This window comes from Callospermophilus lateralis, chromosome 1 (genome assembly GCF_048772815.1).
Source record: "Callospermophilus lateralis isolate mCalLat2 chromosome 1, mCalLat2.hap1, whole genome shotgun sequence".
Classification (NCBI taxonomy): domain Eukaryota; kingdom Metazoa; phylum Chordata; class Mammalia; order Rodentia; family Sciuridae; genus Callospermophilus; species Callospermophilus lateralis.
In genome coordinates, this window is record NC_135305.1 from 117,187,717 (window position 1) to 117,209,828 (window position 22,112).

The window sequence follows — 22,112 nt, forward strand, 5'->3', positions numbered from 1 at the left end:
GTGATATTACATAACATTAAATACCCAAGAAGAAAACTAATCCCTTTCAATTCTTTTTTGAAACTTCCAATTGCTTCAAGAACTTATATCTTCCATATTTTTGACATCTATGAATACCAAAGTTCACTTGTTTAAAAAAAAACAGTACTTTATCTCCAAGCCTTAGACAATGAAATCTGGGCAGAATTTGTTAACAAAGGCCTGTTTTCATTATATTAAATATATTTGTATCATTATCTTCTGCATTAAAAAAATGAAAGCAATTTTCATGGTAAAATAACTTGACATTTTTTCTCCAAGTATTTATGTTTAAAAAGTGAAACGGGGCTGGAAGTGTAGCTCAGTGGTAGAACGCTTGCCTAGCATGCCTAAACACCTAGGTTCGAGCCCCAATAACCACCGCTCTCAAATAAATAAAGTGACTGGAATAAAAATCTTTAGTAAACAAATTGTACAACTGGCAAACTGAATTGGTAAATCCCACAAAGGTGGGACCCGAAAGGCTTCAGTGTGGGAAATCCCAACATTGGGACACAACAGAGTGCCCAGCACACAAGACTGCACAATAAATGTGAGCTGTTACCACCATCATTAACATCATGAGGCTACAAAGCAGGGCCTGAGGATGCTGCAGCAAACATTTTCCAGATGAGGATACAGCGCGGAGCCCGGGGACCAAGAACCCCAGGAGGAGTGGGCGGATAATCTGGTTGGCACTCCAGCCCACAGACACCCCTTGCGCGGTCTGCACCTCAGTCCAGAAGCGCCCGACCCGGTTCCGCCGTGCCCCGGGCCACACCACCCTCTTCCTTTCCTCACCACACTGCTTCACCGACCGGTCTCCGACTGGACTGCAAGCTACTTCCGGCCGCCTGGCAATCTAAGCGCATACACCATAGAGAAGCGGAAGAAAGGAAAGAGCGGCCGGCCGGAAGTACGGAGCGGAGACCGGAAGCAAAGGCGAGGGCCCCGGAAACCCGCGGGTGCGCGTGGGAGGAAAGGAAATGGCGGGAGGAAAGGAAGTGGCGGTTCTGATCAGGGGTTACCCCTTCTCGCTCTCGGAAACCGGGTAACTTAGGCTGTGCGGTTATGCTCTTCGGTGACTACTTGTTTCCCCAAAGCGTAAAGCAATCGCGCTACTAGTGGGAGCTCACTTCCCAAACTGTTTAAATAATTGTGATATGCAGAAGATTAGCACAAGAGCGTGGGAGTGTCTAATTTGGTCCCTAGCGAATTTGCCTCCCAAATAGGGCTCTTCCCTTTTTTCAATGGCACTAGGAATTGAACCCAGGAGCATTTTGCCTCTGAGCTATATCCCCAGCCTTTCAACTTATTTTGAGACCTGGTATAAGTTGCCAAGGCCCGCCTCCAACTTGTAATCCCCCTGCTTCAGCCTCCGGAGTCTCTGGAGTTGTGGGCGCGCGCCACTTCACCCTCACCCAGCCATAACCGGACTACGACCATATTCCCCATAACACACTACACCAATGAAGGTGGCAATTCAGGAAGGGTAGAATTCCATTTTACACTGTTTTTTCCACAAGTGTGCATCACCTATTTCTCCATGTTAGTTTTGATTTGCCCAGTTCAGAATCACAACTTTTACGCAGATTTTGGATGCATCAAGTGTTTTCTATCCCCAGCATGAATTGTAAGGGTCCAGGATTTTTGGTGTAAATCCCATTTATCTGGAGCTACATTCAGTATTCATCCCGAATTCCATGTTGTGCAGAGACAGTTGTGCCCTTGGGTAAGGATGAAGATGCCCTCCTTGAGAGTAGCTCCAGAACACAGTACCCTCCAGAGAACAGATCACCAGGTGAAACTGAGAAGCCAGACAGTTCTGCTTTGGGCCGAAATTACTTGCAAATGAGGAAAAGACACCATAATTTATAGTAAATATTTAATTGGTTCCATCAACAACTCCAGCGCATTTTCCTGGAAAGGAGGCAGACTCAAGCTACCCAAGGGTTCATGAGGTATGGGGGTCACTGAGGAGGTCCCCAGAGTCACTGACCCTACTCCACAGGCTTCAGGCCCTGTAAAATAAGAGTTGGGCTGACAGAATGTCAAGTAAGGGAAAAGGAATGCTGGATGAGGGAAATACAGGCCCTGTCCTGTAGTTTTGCCTGCAGGAAGGAGGGAGGGCAGGAGAAGGGCTGGAACTACATATTTAAGTTCTCAATCCCAGATAAGCTTCTCTATCTAGTATTATAGACCTTCTTGCCAATTGGTCACCTCTATTCTATCTTCCCAGTTCTGTTTTACAAATTGTGCAAATTCTCTTGAGTTCTAAGTTCTAGTTTCTGGGTTTCTGTTTCATGTCTGTCTCTTGCTCCCAAATCAATCCTGCTCCAATCCCTTTTCCCAGCCTCTCTGGATAGATTCTGGATTTCATTCTAACCTTTAAGATTTGAGGGTTTATGGCAATACCAGGCTTTCCCCCAACAAGTGGGACTTGACTCAATCTTTGCTTATGCAGTAAGGATGGCACAGTGGAGATCAGGGAATTCCTCAAGGCCTGGCCTGGTCTGACCTCCTCCATTCACACTACCTTCTGTGCAACTATGCTAACCCAAGGGTTTCCATGCTGATACCTGGGACTGGTGGCCTTGATTATGAGGAATCTCAGAGAGAAATGTGAGAAGTCCTAAAAGGTTGCTATTCTTCATTTAGGGAAATTAGAAACTACCAGCGGAGGGGAAAGAGTTGAGTGGAAAGGCTTAGGGAAGGATGGATCTGGACAGAGCTTAAGTCCTCAGAGCCTTGTCATCTTTGTCTGAGCTGTGCACTACCCTTCAGAGTCTTCCCAGAGCCAAGAGAAATCAGGACTGGGAACTCCTCTGTCCTGGCTGCCTTGAGGGAGAAGGGGAAGGAGCTAGAGCCATCAGCAGCATCATTGTAGAGGCGAAATCTTCAAGGGGATCATGATCCGAGATTCCATGTGTCGCACCAAGGGGACTGTGGAGAAAGGAAGAGGTTGGGATAGGGGTGTAGACAAGCCAACAACCCCTCATACACTCATGGACACACAAGCCATTAAAAGAAGAGGCAGCTCAGATGCTGAAACAGGAAAGACTCATTGCCCTCCTAAAAAGGCGGATTGAAAGCATCAGGTCTCCCAAATTATGGAATGAGACAGGACTTTCAGGGTAATGAGATGAACTTTTTTATTGTTTTGCTGTTTGGTACTGGGGATTGAACCCATGGGCACTTTACTACCAAGTTACCTCCCAGTCCTTTTTAGTTTTTTATTTTGAGACAGGTTCTTACTAAATTGCTGAGGCTGGCCTCAAACTTGAGATCCTTCTGCTTCAGCATCCAAAATTGCTGGATTATAGGCGTGCACAATGGTGCCCAGCAAAAAAATAAAAAAATTTACCTTCGTGTGTATGTGGAAAAATAAGTGGCATAGGGCTAGGGATTTAGCTCAGTGGGACAACACTTGACTAGCATGCAAGAGACCCTGAGTTCATCCCTAGCACCACAGAAACAAAAAAACCCGAAAACTATCATAGTATAAAAATGCTTTCACAGATATTATTGCTAAGGACAAAGTAGGGAGATTTAAAGAAAGATATCAAAAAAATCATTGTAAAGGTGGGGGTATAGCTCAGTGAGAGTGTGTATGCTTATGAGCATGTGCAAGGTCCTAAGTTCAATTCTCGGCACTAAAACCATTTTTTTTTTTTTCCAGTGCTGGGATTGAACCCGGGGCCTGTGCATGCAAGGCAAGCACTCTACCAGCTGAGCTATATCCCCAGCCCTAAGACAACTTAAAAAAAAAACTGGTAGGCCAGGCACAGTGGCGCACACTTATATTCCTAGTGGTTTGGGAGGCTGAGGCAGGAGGATGGTGAATTCAAAGCCAGCCTCAGCTATTTAGTGAGGTCCTAAGGAAGTTAGCAGGACCCTGTCTCTAAATAAAATATTTTTTTTTAAAAAGGGCTGGTGATGTGGCTCAGTGTTTAAGTGCCCCTGGGTCCAATCCCTGGTACAAAAAAGAAAAAAAAAAATGTGGTAGTACAATGGAGAACAAAAGCTGTGAGGGGATCCTCAAGGTGCTGAAGTTTGAAAAACAATGAGTTAATTCAACCACCTCATTTTACAGATGGGGAATCTGCAACCCAGAGAGAAGAGAGTCAGCTCAAGGTTACTCAGGAGGTTAGACTCTTTCCTCCTGCTCAGAGCTTTTCAGACTCTAATGTGCATACAAATCACCTACAATTTCTTGTTACAGTGCAGATTCTGATTCAATAGGTTGGGGGAGGCTGATGCAGCATTTCTTACAAGTGTCCAGAGGATGCCAACATTGTCAATTGGGACCACACTTTGAATAGCAAGGCTCCAGCTACCTTTTTTGGAAGAGACGTTCTTAGCCAGGAATGGTGCATGCCTCTAATCCCAGTGACTCAGGAGGCTGAAGCGTGAGGATTACAAATTCAAGCCCAGCCTCTGCAATTTAGGGAGACCCTAAACAACTTAGTGAGACCCTGTCTCAAAATAGAAAATAAAAAGACCTGGGGATGTGACTCAGTGGTTAAGCACCCTTGTTCAATCCTTGGTCTCTGCCTCCCCCCGAAAAAAAGACATTGTTCCTGATACTAGCTGTTAAGTGTGGAAGCTTAATTATGCTCAAGAGAAGGGACAGGCTCTTATTTATGAGCCTCCACCCACCCACCACAGTTCCCCACAGATAGTCAACATCTACTGACTCTAGGTGGTTCTCTGGGGTTCTAGTGGCAAACACCATGAGCAAAAAACTTGCTTAAAAACTTTGCTGAATGATTTCTCTATGCCAGAGTCAGGACATGATCCCAGTGACTTGTGAGGCTAAGGTAGGAGGAGATACAAGGCCAGTTTCAGCAACTTAGTGAGGCCTAAACAACTTACATGAGACCCTGTCTCAAAATAAAAAATAAAAAAGGGCTAGGGATGTGGCTCAGTGGTTAAGTACCCCTGGGTTCAATCTGCTGTACAAAAGGGGTGAGGAGCACTTTTCATACATTAGTTCATGAAGTCCTCTCTGTAGCCATCTGAGGGAAACTAGTACCATCACTCTCTCACAGATGAGGAAGCAGCCTCAGGCACTCAGCTATAACACCAACACATCTCCATCCCCCGAGAGTACTCACTTAAGACTGCTTATATCATGTGGAAAGTACCACTATGATAGAAACACACAAACTTATTATTTAAAAGTGAATTCTGAAGCCAGGCACAGTGGCATGTCCTTGTAATCCCAGTGCCTTGGGAGGCTGAGGCAGGAGAATCACAAGTTCAAAGCAGCCTCAGCAATTTAATGAGACCCTAAGAAACTTAGTGAGACCTTGTCTCAAAATTTTAAAAAAGAAAAAGGGCTGGGGATGTAGCTCAGTGGTAAAGCACCCTTGGATTAAATCCCCAACACCAAAAAAGAAAAAAGAAATGAATCCCCCAATTATTGGATGTGAAACTGGATCTCTTTGTAGAGGGGATTGCATCCTTTCATTCTCAGATAGGGCTCCCAGCAGATGACCTCCAAAGGTCCCAGTGACTGCCAGAATGGTGCTCACCTGTATAGTAGACATTTTCATCCCAGCCCCTCTTCCTCCAGGCAGCATTTCGAGTCTCCTCCCGAGACTGCAGGTCTTTATAAGCTGTGGGAAAGGCACGGAGGATCTGATCCCTTCTCCAGAACAGGGTCCCCTTTCCACTGCGCCAAATTCTGCCCAGCTTTTTTTTTTCTTCCCCAGATGCCTCCCTTAGACTATTAGCAAACAATGTCTACTTTGTCAATCTTATCCAACCAGATGTACAAAAAAAGATTAATTTCAGATGACCACAAATACTACTATTAGGAAAGAGACAGGGAGATAAAGAAGACAAGGAAAGCCTCTCTGAGGGGGTGAAATGGAAGCTCAGAGCTACAGGAGGAGGAGCTGGCTGTGAATTGCTGGGGGATGGCATTCTTAAGGGAAGAGCACTTACAAAGGCCCTGCAGTGGGGAATGGCCTTCAGGGTTTAAGGCGTGGGCATGTCAATTCCAAAATGTGTATGTTTAGCCCCAAACTCTCCTGTGGATTCCAGTGGCACATTGCAGTGCCCATGTGACATCTTAAGTATGTCAGTATCTTAAATGTAACATTCTGAGGGCCAAAATTACACTCCTGACTCCTCCTCCTTGCTCTTCTCCTTGCTCTACCACAGACGATTCATTCTCAAGTTCCACTGGTTGAACCTCTAGACTAATGAATCTGTGGACATCTCAGCAGTCCACTGCCACTTCCTGAGGCTAGGCCCCATCCTTGTCTGCATGAACTGATGGGAGCATCTCCTGAGGCCCAGTTTTCTCTTTTGCTTCCCTACCAAACACCCTCAGTAACACACACAGCAGCCAGAGGAATCCTGTTAGAAGGCTGCTCCAGCCTCCCACTCCATTTATGATAAATCCCAGCTCTTCTCTTCCTGTAAGGCTCAGCCTGATCTGGTGTCTGTTCCTTCTCATATCCTGTCTCACTTTATTCTCCAATCATTCCATACCAGTCTCCTTTCTCTACCTCAAACCTCAAAGGCCTTTCCTCATTGCATGGCCTTTGCACATGCTGTTCTCTCCATTCACAATGCAATTCACAGCTGGCTCCTTCTCACCCTTTAATTCTGAGCTTACATTTACCCCTCAGAGAGGCCTTTTCTACCCAAGCCCATATAGGTTCTCCGTGTTTTTTCCTATCATCTCCCCCAGGCTCTTTTCTACAAATAATATTTGTAATCATCTGAAATGAGTTACTTTGGCTTGTTTACATCTGAAGTAATGTCTCCCTCTACTAGACTGTAAGTTCCACAAGGGTACTAATGTATCCCTCTGGTTTACAGAGTGCTAATGGAGAAAGGGGACAAACAGAAAGCTCCTGGAAGGTCCCTGACCTACCCCAGAGGTGGTGCACAACGTAGAGCTCTCCTATCTGTGAGAAGAAGCCGCCCACTGCCTCCTGGTTCTCCTGTCGGTACTTGATGGCCCGAGCCCTAGAGATGGCAGAGAGTGTGGGGCAGGAGCCAGTCTGGTGCACAGGGCCTCCTGAGCTGGACCCAGGCTGATTCCTTGGCCACACCTCACAGCAGAGGGCTGAGGTGGGGCCCTTGGCTCTCAGAGATGCTGAGGGAATAGGATAACGGAGATACAGATGCTGGCTGCTTTCCTACAAAGGGAAACCTCACCATTTACTAGGAGATCTGCATCTCCTCATAGGATCTTTCTCCAGGATCTGGGAGGGACAGAGAATGCTGGGTTTCTGTGACATGGCCCTGAGAAAGTGGCCCACCAGAAGCCGTGCTGGGGCAGGATAGCAAGCATTGCCCACATTCCCAGCCATGATGCCACCACTCACCAGTTGTTCCCCCACTCGATCATGGTTCCTGGCTGAAAGAGAACCAGAAAGAGGAGGGGAATGAGCCCCCACCTTGGATTCCTAGCATCATAACATGGCAGAGATGAAAAACTGTCCTATCTCCCTAGCTCCGGGAGCAACTTGGAACTAGGCCCCATTCATGAGCCCTGACTTACACCTGGAATGCAGGTACAGACATGAATGTACACACCTCTGCTCCAAGCACATAGGAAGGAAAAGGCCAGAAATACAGACTATGTGCTGGGGCACATGGCCCACCCACCTAAGGGTATCAATAGAGCAACACTGCAGCAGGGAGGGTGGGGGACACAGGGAGGGTGGGGGACAAAGGGGAACTTTTTGGAGGGAGATACCTTGAGCTTGTATGTTCTCAGTTCATAGATGTTGGGGCCCGCTCTAGGCTGTGGCTCATTCCAGAAGCTAAACTCCAGGAGCAACTGGTTTCTCCTAGACAGCAGCATATAGCTCCGCTCCTTTCGGAACTCCAGGTACTCCTGTGGGCATGGTAGTATGGGTACAGCAGCTAGGAAGTGCCCTCCACCCCAGCAGCGTGCCCTGTCGCTAGTGGAGGAGCCCCCAGCAGCAGGGCTGGGCCAGAACTAATATCCAAAGAGGTTGGTCAAGTGGACACTGACATACCTTGTTGTTTTTGAGCTTGTTCATACAGTCCATGAGGGCCGGGTAGCCGCCTGAGAATCTCCACAGGTGCACTGTTGTGGGGAGGTACAGATCAGGGGACTTCCAGGATCCCGCCTGGCTCATGCAAGTGTGGATGTGGCAGTGTGCATGGAGGGTGAGATAAGGCTCGATGGAGAAGGACTCATAGGTCACAGAGGGTACAGGAGAATCCCGGCCCATGTTTGGCAGGGGAGTGAGGCAACAAGATGTGTGTTGAGAAAGACCCTCCCCTGCTAGGAGCTGTTGTGAAAGGAGTACAAGGCAGAGAGATGCGAGAGGTCTAGAGGACAGAGTAGTTAGTGCATCTGAGGCAATAAAATCCTCAGCAATAAAATTAAAAATCATCTTATACTGGTAATATATTTGTAGGAGCATACAGAAAGATGAGTAGGTGGTGCTAGGGAAATGGGCGCCTCACCTGCCTGGTCCTGCTCCCCATACCATGTGTTCCAGTTGCCCACAAGTGAGCAGGGATAGTCCTCATCCAGGTGCAGCTTAGGCAGCACAGCCTCCCTATGGGAGGAACACAGAGAGAGAGGACAATAGGGCCTTATGAATAAGGGTTCCAAATCAGGCCCCCTGAATCAGGGCTCAGTCTATCTCTAAGATGCACAGGCTGGACAAGACATCCTTAGGACTTCCAGCAAGGAAATCCACATCTCCTGGATTTTGGCAAGAAGGAGGGAGAAGATGTTCTGAGGCTTTGCTGGGATTGGGGTCCCTCAAGCAGGGGCTACGACAGGCCAATGGAGAAAAGATGCTCACGTCAGGCTGTTGTAGGCATCCAGACACTCAGGCTTCACATTGTGAACTGCAACAGAGGACAGATAGTGGGAGGTGAAACAGGGTGTGTGTGGGGGTGTGTCTTCATTTGGGGTGGGTGGAACCATTAAAGCCAAAGCTCCCAGGATAGCAGAGAATGTTCCCAACCTTTCATCTCCATGTTGGAACCTCAAAGAGACCTGAGACCCTGAGAGGAAAGGGCTGTCAGCCCAGCAGCCACTCACACTGGATCTTATAGAGGTTGCTGGTCTCCTTCTTGGACAGCAGGGTGGAGTGGGCATCCTTCCGAGGATCCACCTTGTGGACAAAGAGGGACCGAAACCAGCTGCCTTCATTGTCCTTGGAATAGAAACTGTAGGACAAAAAAGTTTAGGGAGACATTCACGGGTAGTAATTCCATCTGCCTAGATGTCTTGCTCTGGGATTAGAGATGTAGATCAGTGGTACAGCACTTAACTATCAAGCATGAGGACCTGGGTTCGATCCCCAACACCCCCACCAAAAAAAAAAAAGAAAAAGTGTCAGATGTCTTACTCCCCAAAGCTGGTGACTTTGGGCCATAGAATCCCATTGCAGCTTGAGTGTGAAATGCCAACAACCTGGCTGACTTGAGATCCCAGCTGTCCAGTCTGCAACTTTGTAGGATCTCAGAAGTATGGGAGAGGCAGCCTCACCTCTAACCTCTCTCTTTAGCCTCCTTTCATATACTTCCCCCTTTCCCAAAGGGTCTTCTACTTGGGCCAACAATTGTAGCCACTTACAAGAGAATCAACCCCTGCTTGAGATTTGCTGGGATTTGGATCTTGTCAAGGACTTGCCTAAGTCCTTGACAACCCAATCTATCTCGTTGCCCCCCCACACACACCTGTGTTTGCCACTTTCCAGGTGTACTCTACCCTGAACACACCAGGCTCTTTTACTGTGTTGCTTCTTTGTAATTTCTGTCCCTTCCGATGGGAGGACTGTACTTACTGTCTTCCCCTCAGCTCACACTGAACTTGCCCTGTGCCCCCTTAGGTCCTACAGAGAGCCAAACACAAATAAGCCTTGTCCTTGAGGAGGTCACAGTTCACTTTAAGACACTGGGTGAGCAGGCCTTAAACTCTGCCTCCAGCAGTCTGGGAAGTGAGGAGATGACCTGGTCAGTGTCCAGGGCTGATTTGGCAGATACAGGCAGAGGGTGGGTAAGAAGCATTACAAGGCCTTGATTTATTCATTGGGCCAAAGCTGGCCCACCCAGATAGGGTGCGGTGAAACACAGTGAACCAGTGAAAGTGAACATGATAATGCATTTTGATTATGAGACTGTAGTTTAGAGCTGGGGGACCTGTGGAAGATCCTGCCAGTTGGGGACTGTTACCTCCCCATACATATGCAAGGTTCCAGCAAGGGCAGGCTTATTTTGAGACTGTCCCTTATTCTGTGGTTTCATGGCCTGGCCTGAAAAGCAAATGTGCTGGAGAGATGGTGTGTATCAGCAGCAAGCCCTCTTCCTTTTCAAGCCTCTAGCAAATAACAACATCACTTTTGCTGGACATGGTGGCGCACACCTTTAATCTAAGCAGCCTGGGAAACTAAGGCAGGAGGATCCCAAATTCAAAGCCAGCCTTAGCAACTTTAGTGAGGCTGTAAGCCACCTAGTGAGACCCTGCCTCAAAATTAAAAGTAAAAAGGGCTGGCAATGAACAAAGCTCCTGGGTCCTATCCCTGGTACAAAAATATGGATCAGCCTCTGGGACTGATAAAATAAAAATATCTAGAGGGCTGGGGTTGTATAGCTCAGTGGTAGAGTGCTTGCCTTGTACACTTGAGGCCCTGGGTTCAATGTTCAATACCATATAAAAATAAATAAAAATAAAAATATTGCATCCACCTACAACTAAAAAGAATATATATATATATAAAAGATCATGGGACCAGAGGTATTGCTCAATGGTAGAGCGAGTAGTTAGTGCATCTGAGGCAATAAAATCCTCAGCAATAAAATTAAAAATCATCTTATACTGGCAATATATTTGTAGGAGCATTCAGAAAGATGAGAAATTATTTTTCAAAACAATTAATTCAGTAGTGTCTCCTTATCTGTGAGAGATATATTCCAAGACCCCAAAACCCTATATAAACTATGTTTTTTCAAACTATGTGTATACTTATGCTAAAGTTTAATTTATAATCCAGACACAGTAAGAGATTAACAATGCTAATAATAAATTAAAAGAAATATAACAATATTCTGTAATAAAATCATGAATGTCATCTCTGTTTACTTCTGGAATTTTCCATTTAATATTTTCCAACTACAGTTGGTGGCGGATAATGGAAATCATGGTAAATGAAACAAGGGATAAAGGAGGACTACTATATAGATTTCCTGGGAGAGGGAAGAGGTAGATGGTTAAATTTTTCTCTATTAATTTTAAGTTTTTCTAAAAGATAAAAACTATTGGTTTAAGCATTTCTAAATTACCTGTCAGTCACTGTACATATATTTATTTTATTAACAAAAAGCAAAAAGATAATTATCAAAGATGGATAGCATGGTGTGGGAAATTAGGAGCCTCTAAGCCAGGGATCCCTGATGAACTTTTTTTTATAAATATTTTTTTTAGTTGTAGATGGAGACAATACCATTGTTTCTATTTTTTGTGGTGCTGAGGATCAAACCCAGTGTTTCATGCATGCTAGGCAAGCGCTCAACCACTGAGCCACAACCCTGGGCACCCCCAATGAAATTTTCAGTTATACAATCTCACTGAATCCATGCAATGACCTTATATTGTTGGTACTACCACTGTCCCCATTTCCAGGAGAATAAAATAGAAGCTCAGAGTTCAAGAGATTTGCCAAAGTCACACAGAAAATTAGAGAGCAGAGTTCTTTTCTGTCTTCTTCCTTTCTTTATTTCTATTTATTTATTTAGGTACCGGGGATTGAACTCAGGGGGACTCAACCATTGAACATACTCCCAGCCCCTTTTTAAAATTTTACTTATAGACAGGGTCTCACTTTGCTAAGCACTTGTGATCTTCCTGTCTCAGCCTCCCGAGTTGTTGGGATTATAGGCGTGTGCCACCATGCCCAGCCCAATTTATTTATTTTCTTATTCTGAGTCAGGGTTTTGCTATATTGCCAAGAGTGGTCTGTAATTTGCAATCCTCCTGCCTCGGCCTCCCAAGTAGCTGGGATTACAGGCATGCAATATTGCACCTGGCAAGAGCTCTTTCCTTGAAAGTCAGCCCTCTCACCTCTGACCTTGGTTTGAATGTAAAGGGCTGCTAATTCCTGGAGGAGAGTGGATCTCTATTTGTCAACCAAGACCTTTGCTCCACAGCTAGGCTTCCTATAATTTATTAACATCAGTAGTACCAAGATAAATAGGCAGTTATCTAGTCCTGAGGAAAATGCTAGGGGGCTAAAATGCTGGGGAGGAGAAAAGGACCCAGGAGCTCTGATGGGCTCCCATCTCTTCCCACTATCCTCTAATCCTTTCTGCCTATGGGCTTCAGTTTCTGCATTTGTTAAGTGAGCAGGGCAGAGCAACCCACTTTGAAATATCTTTTGCTAAGGTAAAATCCAACAATTGACTTGTCCAAAATCCTGGGATGGATCTGAACTCCAGCACTTTCAAGTACATATTTTGAAGAATTCAAGTTTCATTTTTTCAGTGAATCTGCAATGTCCTATCCTTGATCTTCTCAACCCCTTTCACACTGCTCTTTTATTTTGTCTGCAGTGACTTCTAAAATACCATGTCTGGGTACAGTGGCACACACTTGTAATCCCAGCAGCTCAGCAGAGGCAAGAGGATCACAAGTTCCAAGGCAAGCCTCAGCAACTGAGAGAGGCCATAAGCAACTAGGATATGGCTCAGTGGTTAAATGCCTTGGGTTCAATCCAAAAACAAAATAAAACACTATGCCAGGGGCTGGGGTTATAGCTCAGTGGTAGAGTGCTTGCCTCACACATGTGAGACACTGCTGAGTTCCATCCTCAGCAACACATAAAAACAAATAAATAAAGACATTGTGTCCATCTTAAAAAAAAAAAAAAAAAAAAAAAAAAAAGCATTATACCAGGGCAGGGGGTGTAGCTCAGTGGTAGAGAACTTGCCTAGCATGCACAAGGACCTGGGTTTGACATCCAACCCTACAAAAAATAAAACACATTGTATCAAAAAAAATTTTTTTTGTTACTTATTATATACTAAGTTTACTGTCTGTGTGCCCATCAGAAGCAGCCCCACTAGGCAGGGACTTGGTCTGTTCTGCTACATCTCCACTTTATCCCCAGTTTCTGGAATAGGACTGAGTACATGGTATCTGTGATTCAATCTGTATTTGGGAAATCAATAAATGGGCTGAGCAGGAAGGGTTAAGATATAGTTGCAATGAAAATGATGAAAGCTGGAGGTAAGAAAGGAAAGAAATTTTGGAACTTGGCCTAGAATACAGACTCAGGAATCAAGGACCTTTTTCATTCTCAACAACAGCAGAATTAGCCCCTAAGAGCACAGACTCTGGATAAACCCAGGTTCTAGTTCTAGATCAGCTTCATCTTTCTGGGCCTCACTTTCCTCATTGGTAAAATAGGAGCCATTGAATGGGTCTTTAGAGAAAGGGCCTAACATACAGTGCAACTAATATCACCATCCCTACCTACTTACCTTCCTACTGGATCTCCCAGCTCCCACTTTCCCCATCTTTTCCTAATCTGCTCCTCTATTTTTAAAGTGCCTTTTACCTTTTTCTTTCTTTTTTCTTTTTTTGCTTTCTCCTAAAGTGGTGGGTATGGAACCCAGGGCCTCTAGCATGCTACGCAAGTGCTCTACCACTGAGCTACAGTCCCACCCTTTAAAGCATCATCATATGTGTGTATGTGTTTGTATATATATGTATATATGTATATACATATATATACATATATGTGTATGTGTGTGTGTATGTGTGTGTGTATATATATATATAGTAGATGGACACAATACTTTTATTTATTTATTTTTTATATGGTACTGAGGATCGAACCTAGTATCTCACATACTAGGCAAGCACTCTACCTGAGCTACAATCCCAGCCCAAGCACCATTTTTAAGATGCCCAATGCCTCTAAAACAAAGGTTGAATGTCTCCTCTGGGGATTCTAGCTTTTATCTACTTTGGTGAGGGTTCCAGAGTGAATTCCTTTTTGAAGTTGGCAACTAGAGAGCCAGGATTCCCTATCTCAGCAGGTATCAAACTAACAGTGTCAGTATTACCCGGGAACTTGTGAGAAATTCTTAGGCCCCACCCCAGTAGTGCAACAGAAACTCTAAGGATAGGTTTAGCAGTCTGAGTTTTTATAAACTCACTGGGGATTCTGATATAGGCACAAGGTTGAGGATCATTGCTTCAGAACTGTTCCAATTTCTTCTTTTCTTCATGTAATCTCAGTAAATCATCCCAGAAATGCCAAAAATCCTGGAATCTAAACTATATTAAGAATGCCACTTAAGCTCAGAAAAACAAGATAAAGTTTTGTCCAATCTGTTAGAAGGATCTGCCCCAGCTAGACTGCTCCAGCCCTTCCCCACAAAAATATCTCTCGTATTTCCGCCTCAACTCTTTCATCAATGTTATCTGGATATGTCTTTTTCCCTAGGCACATGGGATGCTACTAGTTAATGTCTTTCCATCTCCCAGATACCCAGTATAGTGCTTTTGACATAGTAGTTGCCAATAAATATTTGACCCAGATGAGAACTTTTCTCTCTCTTAAGGAAAAGCTATTGTAGATGACATATTCATACTGCCAATAGTGATCAACAGTCTGATGCCTCCCCACGTAAAACCCAGAATGTTCTAGTTTATACACTAAAAGGCTTGGCTCTATGCCTGTCTCATTTGAAAAGCTTGACTTTAGAGAGGGGCTGCATTTCTGCTTGTTGTTCTAGGGCTGTCTTCAGCGAGAAGAACCGAAGTTTTGTTAACAAGACAACTGAAGCAGCAGTTAAAAGTAACCAGTGTACTTATTATGAGCACTTACTGTATGCTAAATATTAATCCTCACAGCATATTTTTAAAATAATGAGTCTGGCACTGAGGATATAGCTCAGTGGTAGAACACTTCCCTAGCATGCACAAGGTCCTGGGTTTGATCCCCAGCACCACCCATCCACCTACCTACACATGAAATACAAGGAGGCTCAGAGATGTTTCCAGTTCAGGTCTGTCTGATCTCAAGGCCCAGCCTCTGTTTCCATCCCAGCAGCCTCATTGCCCCCAAACCTCAAGAAACCAGAAGGGCTATTGATGGTCCCACTAATGACTCCAGAAAGGAGGCAGGCAGAGGATCAGCAAGAGGTACCCAATGTGGGACCACAAACTATAAAACTGCAAAACAATTTTTGAGGGACTTGATAAATACTAATTTATATGCCTTCCCAGCAATCCAGTGAAAAGTGCCAAGCAGGGATTACCATGCCCACTTTACAGAGAAGGAAACCATAGCTTAGTGGAGCTTTAATGACACATCCCAAGTTACCAAATGCAACTGAGGACAGCAGGCTGTCTCTAAGTCTCCCACTCCTTTTGTAGACCCTGGGTATCCACACAAATGATTTTATCACCAAATGATTCTGTTCCTTCCCCAATCTCAATGTCTTCACCTAGAAAACATGGGCCTATAAAAGATTATCTTCATGAGGCCTTTTCAACCCTAACATTTTGTGAGGTCTAGGATAGAAATCGCCTGAGATACAGGCTTGAGCAAGGGATAACACTTGAGTGCTTCAGTCCTCAACACTCCTATGATATACATCCTATTTGTCATCCTCATTTTACAGATAAGGAAACTGAGGCTTGAAGAAGTCAAATGTCATACTGAAGGGCACCTTTCAAAAAATGGCTGATTTAAATTTGCTAGTGCCAGACAAACTCCAGGCTCATTTCATGATGTCAACCTTCTCATTCATTATCAGATAGTCCAGGTGAGGGGCACATGCTTGGCTCCTATCTCCCAGTGTCCAAAGGGCTCACTGCATAGTGCTCTAACATCTCACAGGTTTAACAGAACTCTGCAGCTTCACTCCTGGGCTGCTGGGCAGGAGGAAATACTGCTTCCTTTTCACAAGTGGGAGAAAGTGTTCTCACTTCTTTGGCAAATATTCTTGAGCATATACTGTCCTGATCCCTGTGGGGGTGGGGAATTGAGGAAACAGAAAAATTAGGTAAAGGTCTAATGGGGCAGATAGGTAAGCACCAAGTCATAAGTACACAGGGTGATATGTGCAGATATGGGGGAAGTACAGGGCACTGAATGGAGGAGGGAGGAGTTGCCTAGAGTCACTCAGGGGAAGCCAAGGCCTGTCTCAGCCCAGGACAAACAAAAGCCTTGGGTGAACACATGGTCCGGCCGGTCTCCCTCCCCCAGAAAGCCATCAGTTATGGTGCAAAGTGCAAGGTACACTCAGGCTCCACTACTGCCACTGCACAGCATGGAGACTGACCTTGGACAATTCCCATCTTAGGCTTCTGTTGACCCACCTGTACAGTTCAGAGTGGGGAAGCAAAAGATCTGTAAGGCAGTGGTCCTTGGGGCACCCTCACTGTACCCTCGCCCTCATCTCTTCCTCCTAGAACTTGCTGAGGGAGAAAGTGCCTCGCCCAGAAAGCCCCAGCGGGTGCTAAATCATAGTCTCAAGCAAAGGCCCCAGGAAAGGGGCAATACTACTATCCTCGGTTCCCCCAGAACCTGCCCCTCCCACTCAATCCATCTTTCATTCTCCACGGACAGCCAGATTCCCACCAGCACAAAGACCCTGCCCTTACTTTCTCACCTCCCCCATTCTTTCCCAGACCCTCCCCAGGCCTAGATCCTGGCTCCGCCTCTAATCCTTGGATTCCAAACCAGGAGTCTCCGCCCCTCCCCCAGGCCCAGACCCTGGCCGCCGCCCCTGTAACTCAGCGCGCGGCCGCCGCCTCCCAGCCAGGCTCTCACCGCGTCGCAGCCGCGACGTCCCCTACACGGGGTCCCGGGTTCCCCAGCACCCGCCGCGCCGCTGCAGAGATGCTGCACAGACGCGGAGCCATGTTGTAGCGGCGCAGGTTGGAGGAAGGCCCCGCCCCCGAACCCGGCGGCGGAGGCGGGGCGCTTGTAGGCTCCGCCCCTTCGAGTCGCCGGGCCTCCCTCTGCTCTTGGCCGGGTGGGCGCTGTGCACCTGCGTTCTCCAGCTCCGCAGGTGCTCGGTAGAGAGCCTGGTGCAGATTTCTGAGTTCTTGAGGCTCTACGGCTGACTCGCTCTGTTGTCTTGAACAAGCCTTTTCCCACTCTGGGTCTCAGTGTTCAACTCGATAAAATGGGAGCCTCAAACAGTGATACCTGGGATCCAGAGAATGGGCCAAGGAAAATCAGTAAGCCCCCTGAAATTGTATACAAGATTATGTGAGTTCTCCCATCCCCAGTGCTGGGAATCAAACTCAGGTGCTCACACATGCTAAGAATGTGCTCTGCCCACCCCTCCCCCTGGGGCATGACCACCCTTTATCATACTATCAAAGAAACAAACTCTTTAACAATTTAAGACATTGGGCAAGACTCTGGACAACCACTGTGTTTTCTCTTCAGCATCTTTTGCTTTTTAATCTTCCTTTACCTTCTCTGTACGAACCTCCTGGACCTCACATACACTTTGAAAGTTCCTTTGCCTGTCGTCCAAATTAATCCCTTCTCAACCCACAATCCCTCAGATAACAGACAGGAATGGAAAGCCTAAAGATCCCAAGGTGGGCGGATCCAGGGACAGAGCTACACCTCCCCCAAAAGAATGTCCACCCACTCACTGGTGTTTTCCTCCTGGTGTGCTTGGGTGGAGAGTTGGAGGGCAGGCTTTAATTTCTTGATTGTTTTAAATAGTGAATCTGCCTGGCTAGGCCCTGTGCTCCGAGACACCAAAAATTGACAGAACAAGCACCATACTGCTCAGCGGGGCAGAAGAATATCAAGTCACCACTGACTTTGAACCCCTCCAGGGCAGAGGCCTCAGCCGCTTATCTTTCTCTCATCCCTCCTGCCTGATGTATTAAGGATTTACCAAATAAGTGAAAAATATGCATACAGATACATTTGCCAATTATGATACAGGCTATGAAGAAATATGGGTAGAACTTGTAATGGGGGTGAGAAAAGCATAGGGAAGTTCTTTAAAGACTTCCAATATCTGTGATGACTTTTGTAAGGAAGTTAGATTTGAATGATGATCTTCTTTTCTTCCCTAAGTTTTCTTTCTTCTCCTCCCCCTCCCCCTCCCCCTCCTCCTCCTCCTCCTCCTCCTTCTTCAAGTTGGGGGAGTTACCAGAATGAACCCAGGGGCGATTAACTGCTGAGCCACATCCCCAGCCCTTTTTTGTTTTATTTTGAAACAGAGTCTAAGTTACTTAGGGCCTCCTAAATTGCTGAGGCTGGCTTTGAACTGGCAGTCCTCCTGCTTCAGCCTCCTGAGCAGGTGTCAGCCTTCTCTTCTGGTGCCTTCCCTAATTTTTCTAAAGTTGCTACAACGAACATGTATTTTGTGACTTATTTAAAAAGGAAACTGTATATCAACTTGATAAATGGAAAGCAGAATTAATTGTCATAAGCAGGTGGAATCATCAAAATAAATGCAATGAAAACAACAGTATTGATGTTCCAATTTAGCTAAGGCAGAGGATATCAGTTTATAGCTTGAGCCCTTTGATAACAAAGTAAAGCACCTAGAAGGGGTCAGAGGCATAACTGTGCCCCATTTATGTGCACATGTGCTCTGTCTCTCTGTCTTCCTATCTCTCTCTCTCTCTCTTTTTTTTTTTTTTTGTACCCGAGATTTAACCCAGGGGCATTTTACCATGGAGTCACATCTCCAGCCCTTTTTAGTTTTTGTTTTTGAGTCAGGGTCTTACTGAATTGCTTAGGACTCACTAAGTGTCGAGGTTGAACTTGAACTTGCAATCCTTCTGCCTCAGCTTCCCAGGCCACTGGGGTTACAGGCAAGCACCACCGGCACCTGGCCCTAATTGCTGTTTGAGGTTATAAGAAAACCTGAAAGCAGTGGGTTTTTCATTCTCTACAGGGCCCCTAGTTACAGCCATTCTGGAAAAACCAGATGGGTAGACAGAGGAAGAGCAAATGGAGACATCACTAGAGTCATGCAGTGGAGCTGTTCTTCCCTTAGAAACCAAGTGTGACAGACTGAGTGTAAGAGACAGAAGCAACCACTTGCAGAAGGCCTGACTTTGGACTTGAATTTCTAAGGATGAATAGAAGTTTTCCAGGAGTAGAGGGAAGGGAAAACCTCAGAAGCAATGTGTACACAATATAGTTGTCCTCAGAAAATCTGTGGAGGGTTGGTCTTAGGACCTCTTATAGATAAAAAGAAAACCCATGGATGGGGCTGGGGTTGTGGCTCAGTAGTAGAGCTCTCGCCTAGCATGTGAAAGGCCCTGGGTTCAATCCTCAGCACCACATAAAAATAAATAAATAAATAAATAAATAAATAAATAAATAAATAAATGTATTGTGTCCAACTACAACTGAAAAATAAATATTAAGAAAAACCCATGGATGTTCAAGTCCTTTATATACCAATAATATTTGTATAACCTATGTGTGTCTAACATCAAAGATTATGTGTATGTTAATGTAAATATTTGTTATACTAGTAACAAAAAATAAGGCAAGCCAGGCATGGTAGAGCATGTCTGTAATCTCAGTGACTTGGGAGGCTAAGGCAGGAGAATCACAGGTTTGAAGCCAGCCTTAGCAACTTAGTGAGGCTATGAGCAACATAGTGAGATCTTTTCTCAAAATAAAAAAATAAAAAGGGTTGAGGATGGAGCTCAGTGGTTAAGAGCCCTTGGATTCATTCCCTGATGCCAAAAATTAAAATAAAAAATAATTATTTTACTGTATTATTTAGGGAATAGTGATCAAAAAAAATGTACATGTTTGTACATGTTCAATGCAGACACTATTTGGAAGGGGGATCCCAGGGATTGAACTCAGGGGCACTCAATCACTGAGCCCCATCCCCAACCTTATTTTGTATTTTATTTAGAGACAGGGTCTCACTGAGTTGCTAAGTGCCTCACTAGTTGCTGAGACTGGATTTGAACTTGCGATCCTCCTGCCTCAGCCTCCCAAACTGCTGGGATTATAGGCATGTGCCACCAAACCTGGCTAGACACTTTTTCCCAAAGATTTTCCATCCACAATTGGTTGAATCCAAGATTTGGAACCCATAGTGCAAAGGACTGATGGTATGTGAAGGGTCTTCCAGGGAGAAAGCACAGTGGAATGTAATCAAATGTTGGTGATTTATGTGACAGCAGCTTCTCACTCAGTACAAAGGATAATTTTCTAACAATGGAATGGGCAACCCTTGGTGACCTGTCACTGAATAATGTCAGCACAGTGTGCATAGTAACTCATTGGTCATGTGGTAGAGGACATTTGGTAATCAAATCACAGAATCAAGACCCATGGACCGGGAGGGGCTGGCCCTGCTGGTCTGGGGAGAGCATCTCCTTAAAGCCTCAGTGTTTCTGCCTGCCTCACCTGCAGCAGGGAGGAAGGAATGATTGGCTGCTGCCTTCTCCTGTTGGTCTTGGCATTTCCAAGAAGGGGTTTTCCATCTAGCTTCACCCAAGTAGGGCAGGAGGGTGAAACAGGCAGACTCCAGGAGCATCCTTCCAGGCCCTAACTGGGAGAGATGGAAGATAGGCCTCCATCCCAGCTTACATGGTATGCTTTGAATGTTTGTCCCCCAGAATTCACATGTTGAAAACCTCATCCCCACTCATATGTTAATGGCACTTGGAAATGGGACCTGTGGGTGATTTATTCATAGGGCCTCTGCCTTCATGAATGGATTAATCAATTCATGGATCAATAGATTATCAAGAGAGTAGGTTAATTATCCTGAGGGTAGGTCTGTTATAAAAGCCAGGTAGGTCTGTTATAAAAGCCAGGCTGAAGCACAAAAAAAGAAAGATGAGGCAGAGTTCCAAGTAAACTAGCTGGGCACCATGGAAGCCAAAGGAGTAGAGATACGGAATGCCAGGGGCCGGGGACGTTGGTACAAGTTGGACTGCCTCCCACTGTCCACATTTTGTCTCGGTGGATTTAAGAACTTACATCGCCACTCTGTCGCCAAGACCACCACTGAGAGAAGACCCACCTTGCTCTTAACATTCCCTGTTGGTCCTTTGCCTGGGACCTTTGGCATTCTGGACTAATTCATTTTATCAGTTGTGGCCAGTGTAACGAGTGTACAATAAATCATCCTTTCTGTTTTAGCTGAAGAATTAAAAAAAAAAAAAAAAAAAAAAAAAAGCCAGTTTGGGGTTTGGGATATGGTTCAGTGTTACATACAGCATGTGATTAATATAATATGTGTGAGGCCCTGAGTTCAGTCCCCAGCATGCCTGTGGTATGCACACACACGCACGCGCGCGCACACACACACACACACACACACAACCAGTCTGACTCCTCTTGAGAACTCTCACCATAAGATGCTCTGTACTGCCTCTAGACTCTGCAGAGTCCCCACCAGACTGGGTGTGGTGGCACACACCTGTAATCCTAGTGATTTGGGAGGCTGAGGCAGGAGGATTGCAAATTCAAGCCAGTCTGGGAAATTTAGAAAGAACTTGTCAGGAAGTAACAAATAGAGTTCAGTGGTAGAGTATTTCTCAGTTCAGTCTCCAGTAACACATACACGGTCCCCACCAGCAAGAAAGCCCTCATTAGAGATGCAGCCCCTCAGCCTTGGTCTTCCCAACATCTGAAACTGTAAGAAATATTTTTTTTCTTTATCAATGATCCAGTCTCAGATATTCTGTAATAGCAACAGACTAAGTCACCCCTTATAAACAACAATGTGGAGCTGCCTAGGGACAGCTTCACCTAGCCAGGGTGATCAACTTATCCTGGTTTATCCTGGACATTCTCAGAGTTGCTTTTTGTTGTTGTTTGTACTGAGAATTGAACCCAGGGGCACTTTAACCACTGAGCTACATTCCCAGCTCTTTTTTATTTAGAGACAGGGATCTTGCTAAGTTGCTGAGGTTGGCTTTGAACTCCCGATTCTCCTGCCTTAGCCTCCCAAGTTGCTGGGATTACAGACAGGCACCACCACACCCTACCCTTTATATTTTTTATTATAAGACAAGCTCTCCCTAAGCTGCTAGGGTCTCACTAAATTGCTGAGGTTGACCTTGAACTTGTGATTCTTTTGTCTCAGCCTCTGGAGAC

General features: G+C 45.5%; 2 protein-coding genes across 3 annotated transcripts in view; both read right to left on the reverse strand.

Annotated features, from left to right (window-relative positions):
- Thoc5 (THO complex subunit 5) overlaps positions 1-885 on the reverse strand; it is a 40,555-nt gene extending 39,670 nt beyond the window's left edge. Inside the window, exon 1 of one of the 2 annotated variants that reach the window (XM_076837406.2) lies at positions 820-885. The gene's annotated coding sequence lies outside the window, so the exon portion shown is untranslated. Of the gene's footprint in view, positions 1-751 lie in introns of both variants that reach the window. The other variant, XM_076837407.2, reaches the window with a different exon arrangement.
- Positions 886-1,923: 1,038 nt separating this feature from the next.
- Nipsnap1 (nipsnap homolog 1) lies at positions 1,924-16,912 on the reverse strand. The gene is made up of 10 exons (XM_076865204.2): positions 16,821-16,912; positions 9,074-9,201; positions 8,832-8,877; positions 8,485-8,579; positions 8,028-8,098; positions 7,742-7,882; positions 7,368-7,399; positions 6,911-7,005; positions 5,556-5,639; positions 1,924-2,961 (listed from the first exon to the last, which is right to left on the reverse strand). Exons 1-10 carry the CDS (start codon positions 16,910-16,912, stop codon positions 2,897-2,899), a joined length of 849 nt encoding a protein of 282 aa, XP_076721319.1. The 3' UTR covers positions 1,924-2,896.
- Between the last annotated feature and the right edge of the window lie 5,200 nt (positions 16,913-22,112).

What these genes read in the sequence shown, in the direction of transcription:
- Nipsnap1 (XM_076865204.2), bottom strand. Translation starts at nt 16,912, where the DNA reads ATGGCTCCGCGTCTGTGCAGCATCTCTGCAGCGGCGCGGCGGGTGCTG. An exon ending in GACGTCGCGGCTGCGACGCG is followed by an intron (nt 9,202 to 16,820) that starts GTGAGAGCCTGG and finishes TTTGTCCTACAG; the next exon opens with TTTCTATTCCAAGGACAATG. An exon ending in TGGGGAGCAGGACCAGGCAG is followed by an intron (nt 8,099 to 8,484) that starts GTGAGGCGCCCA and finishes TCCCCACAACAG; the next exon opens with TGCACCTGTGGAGATTCTCA.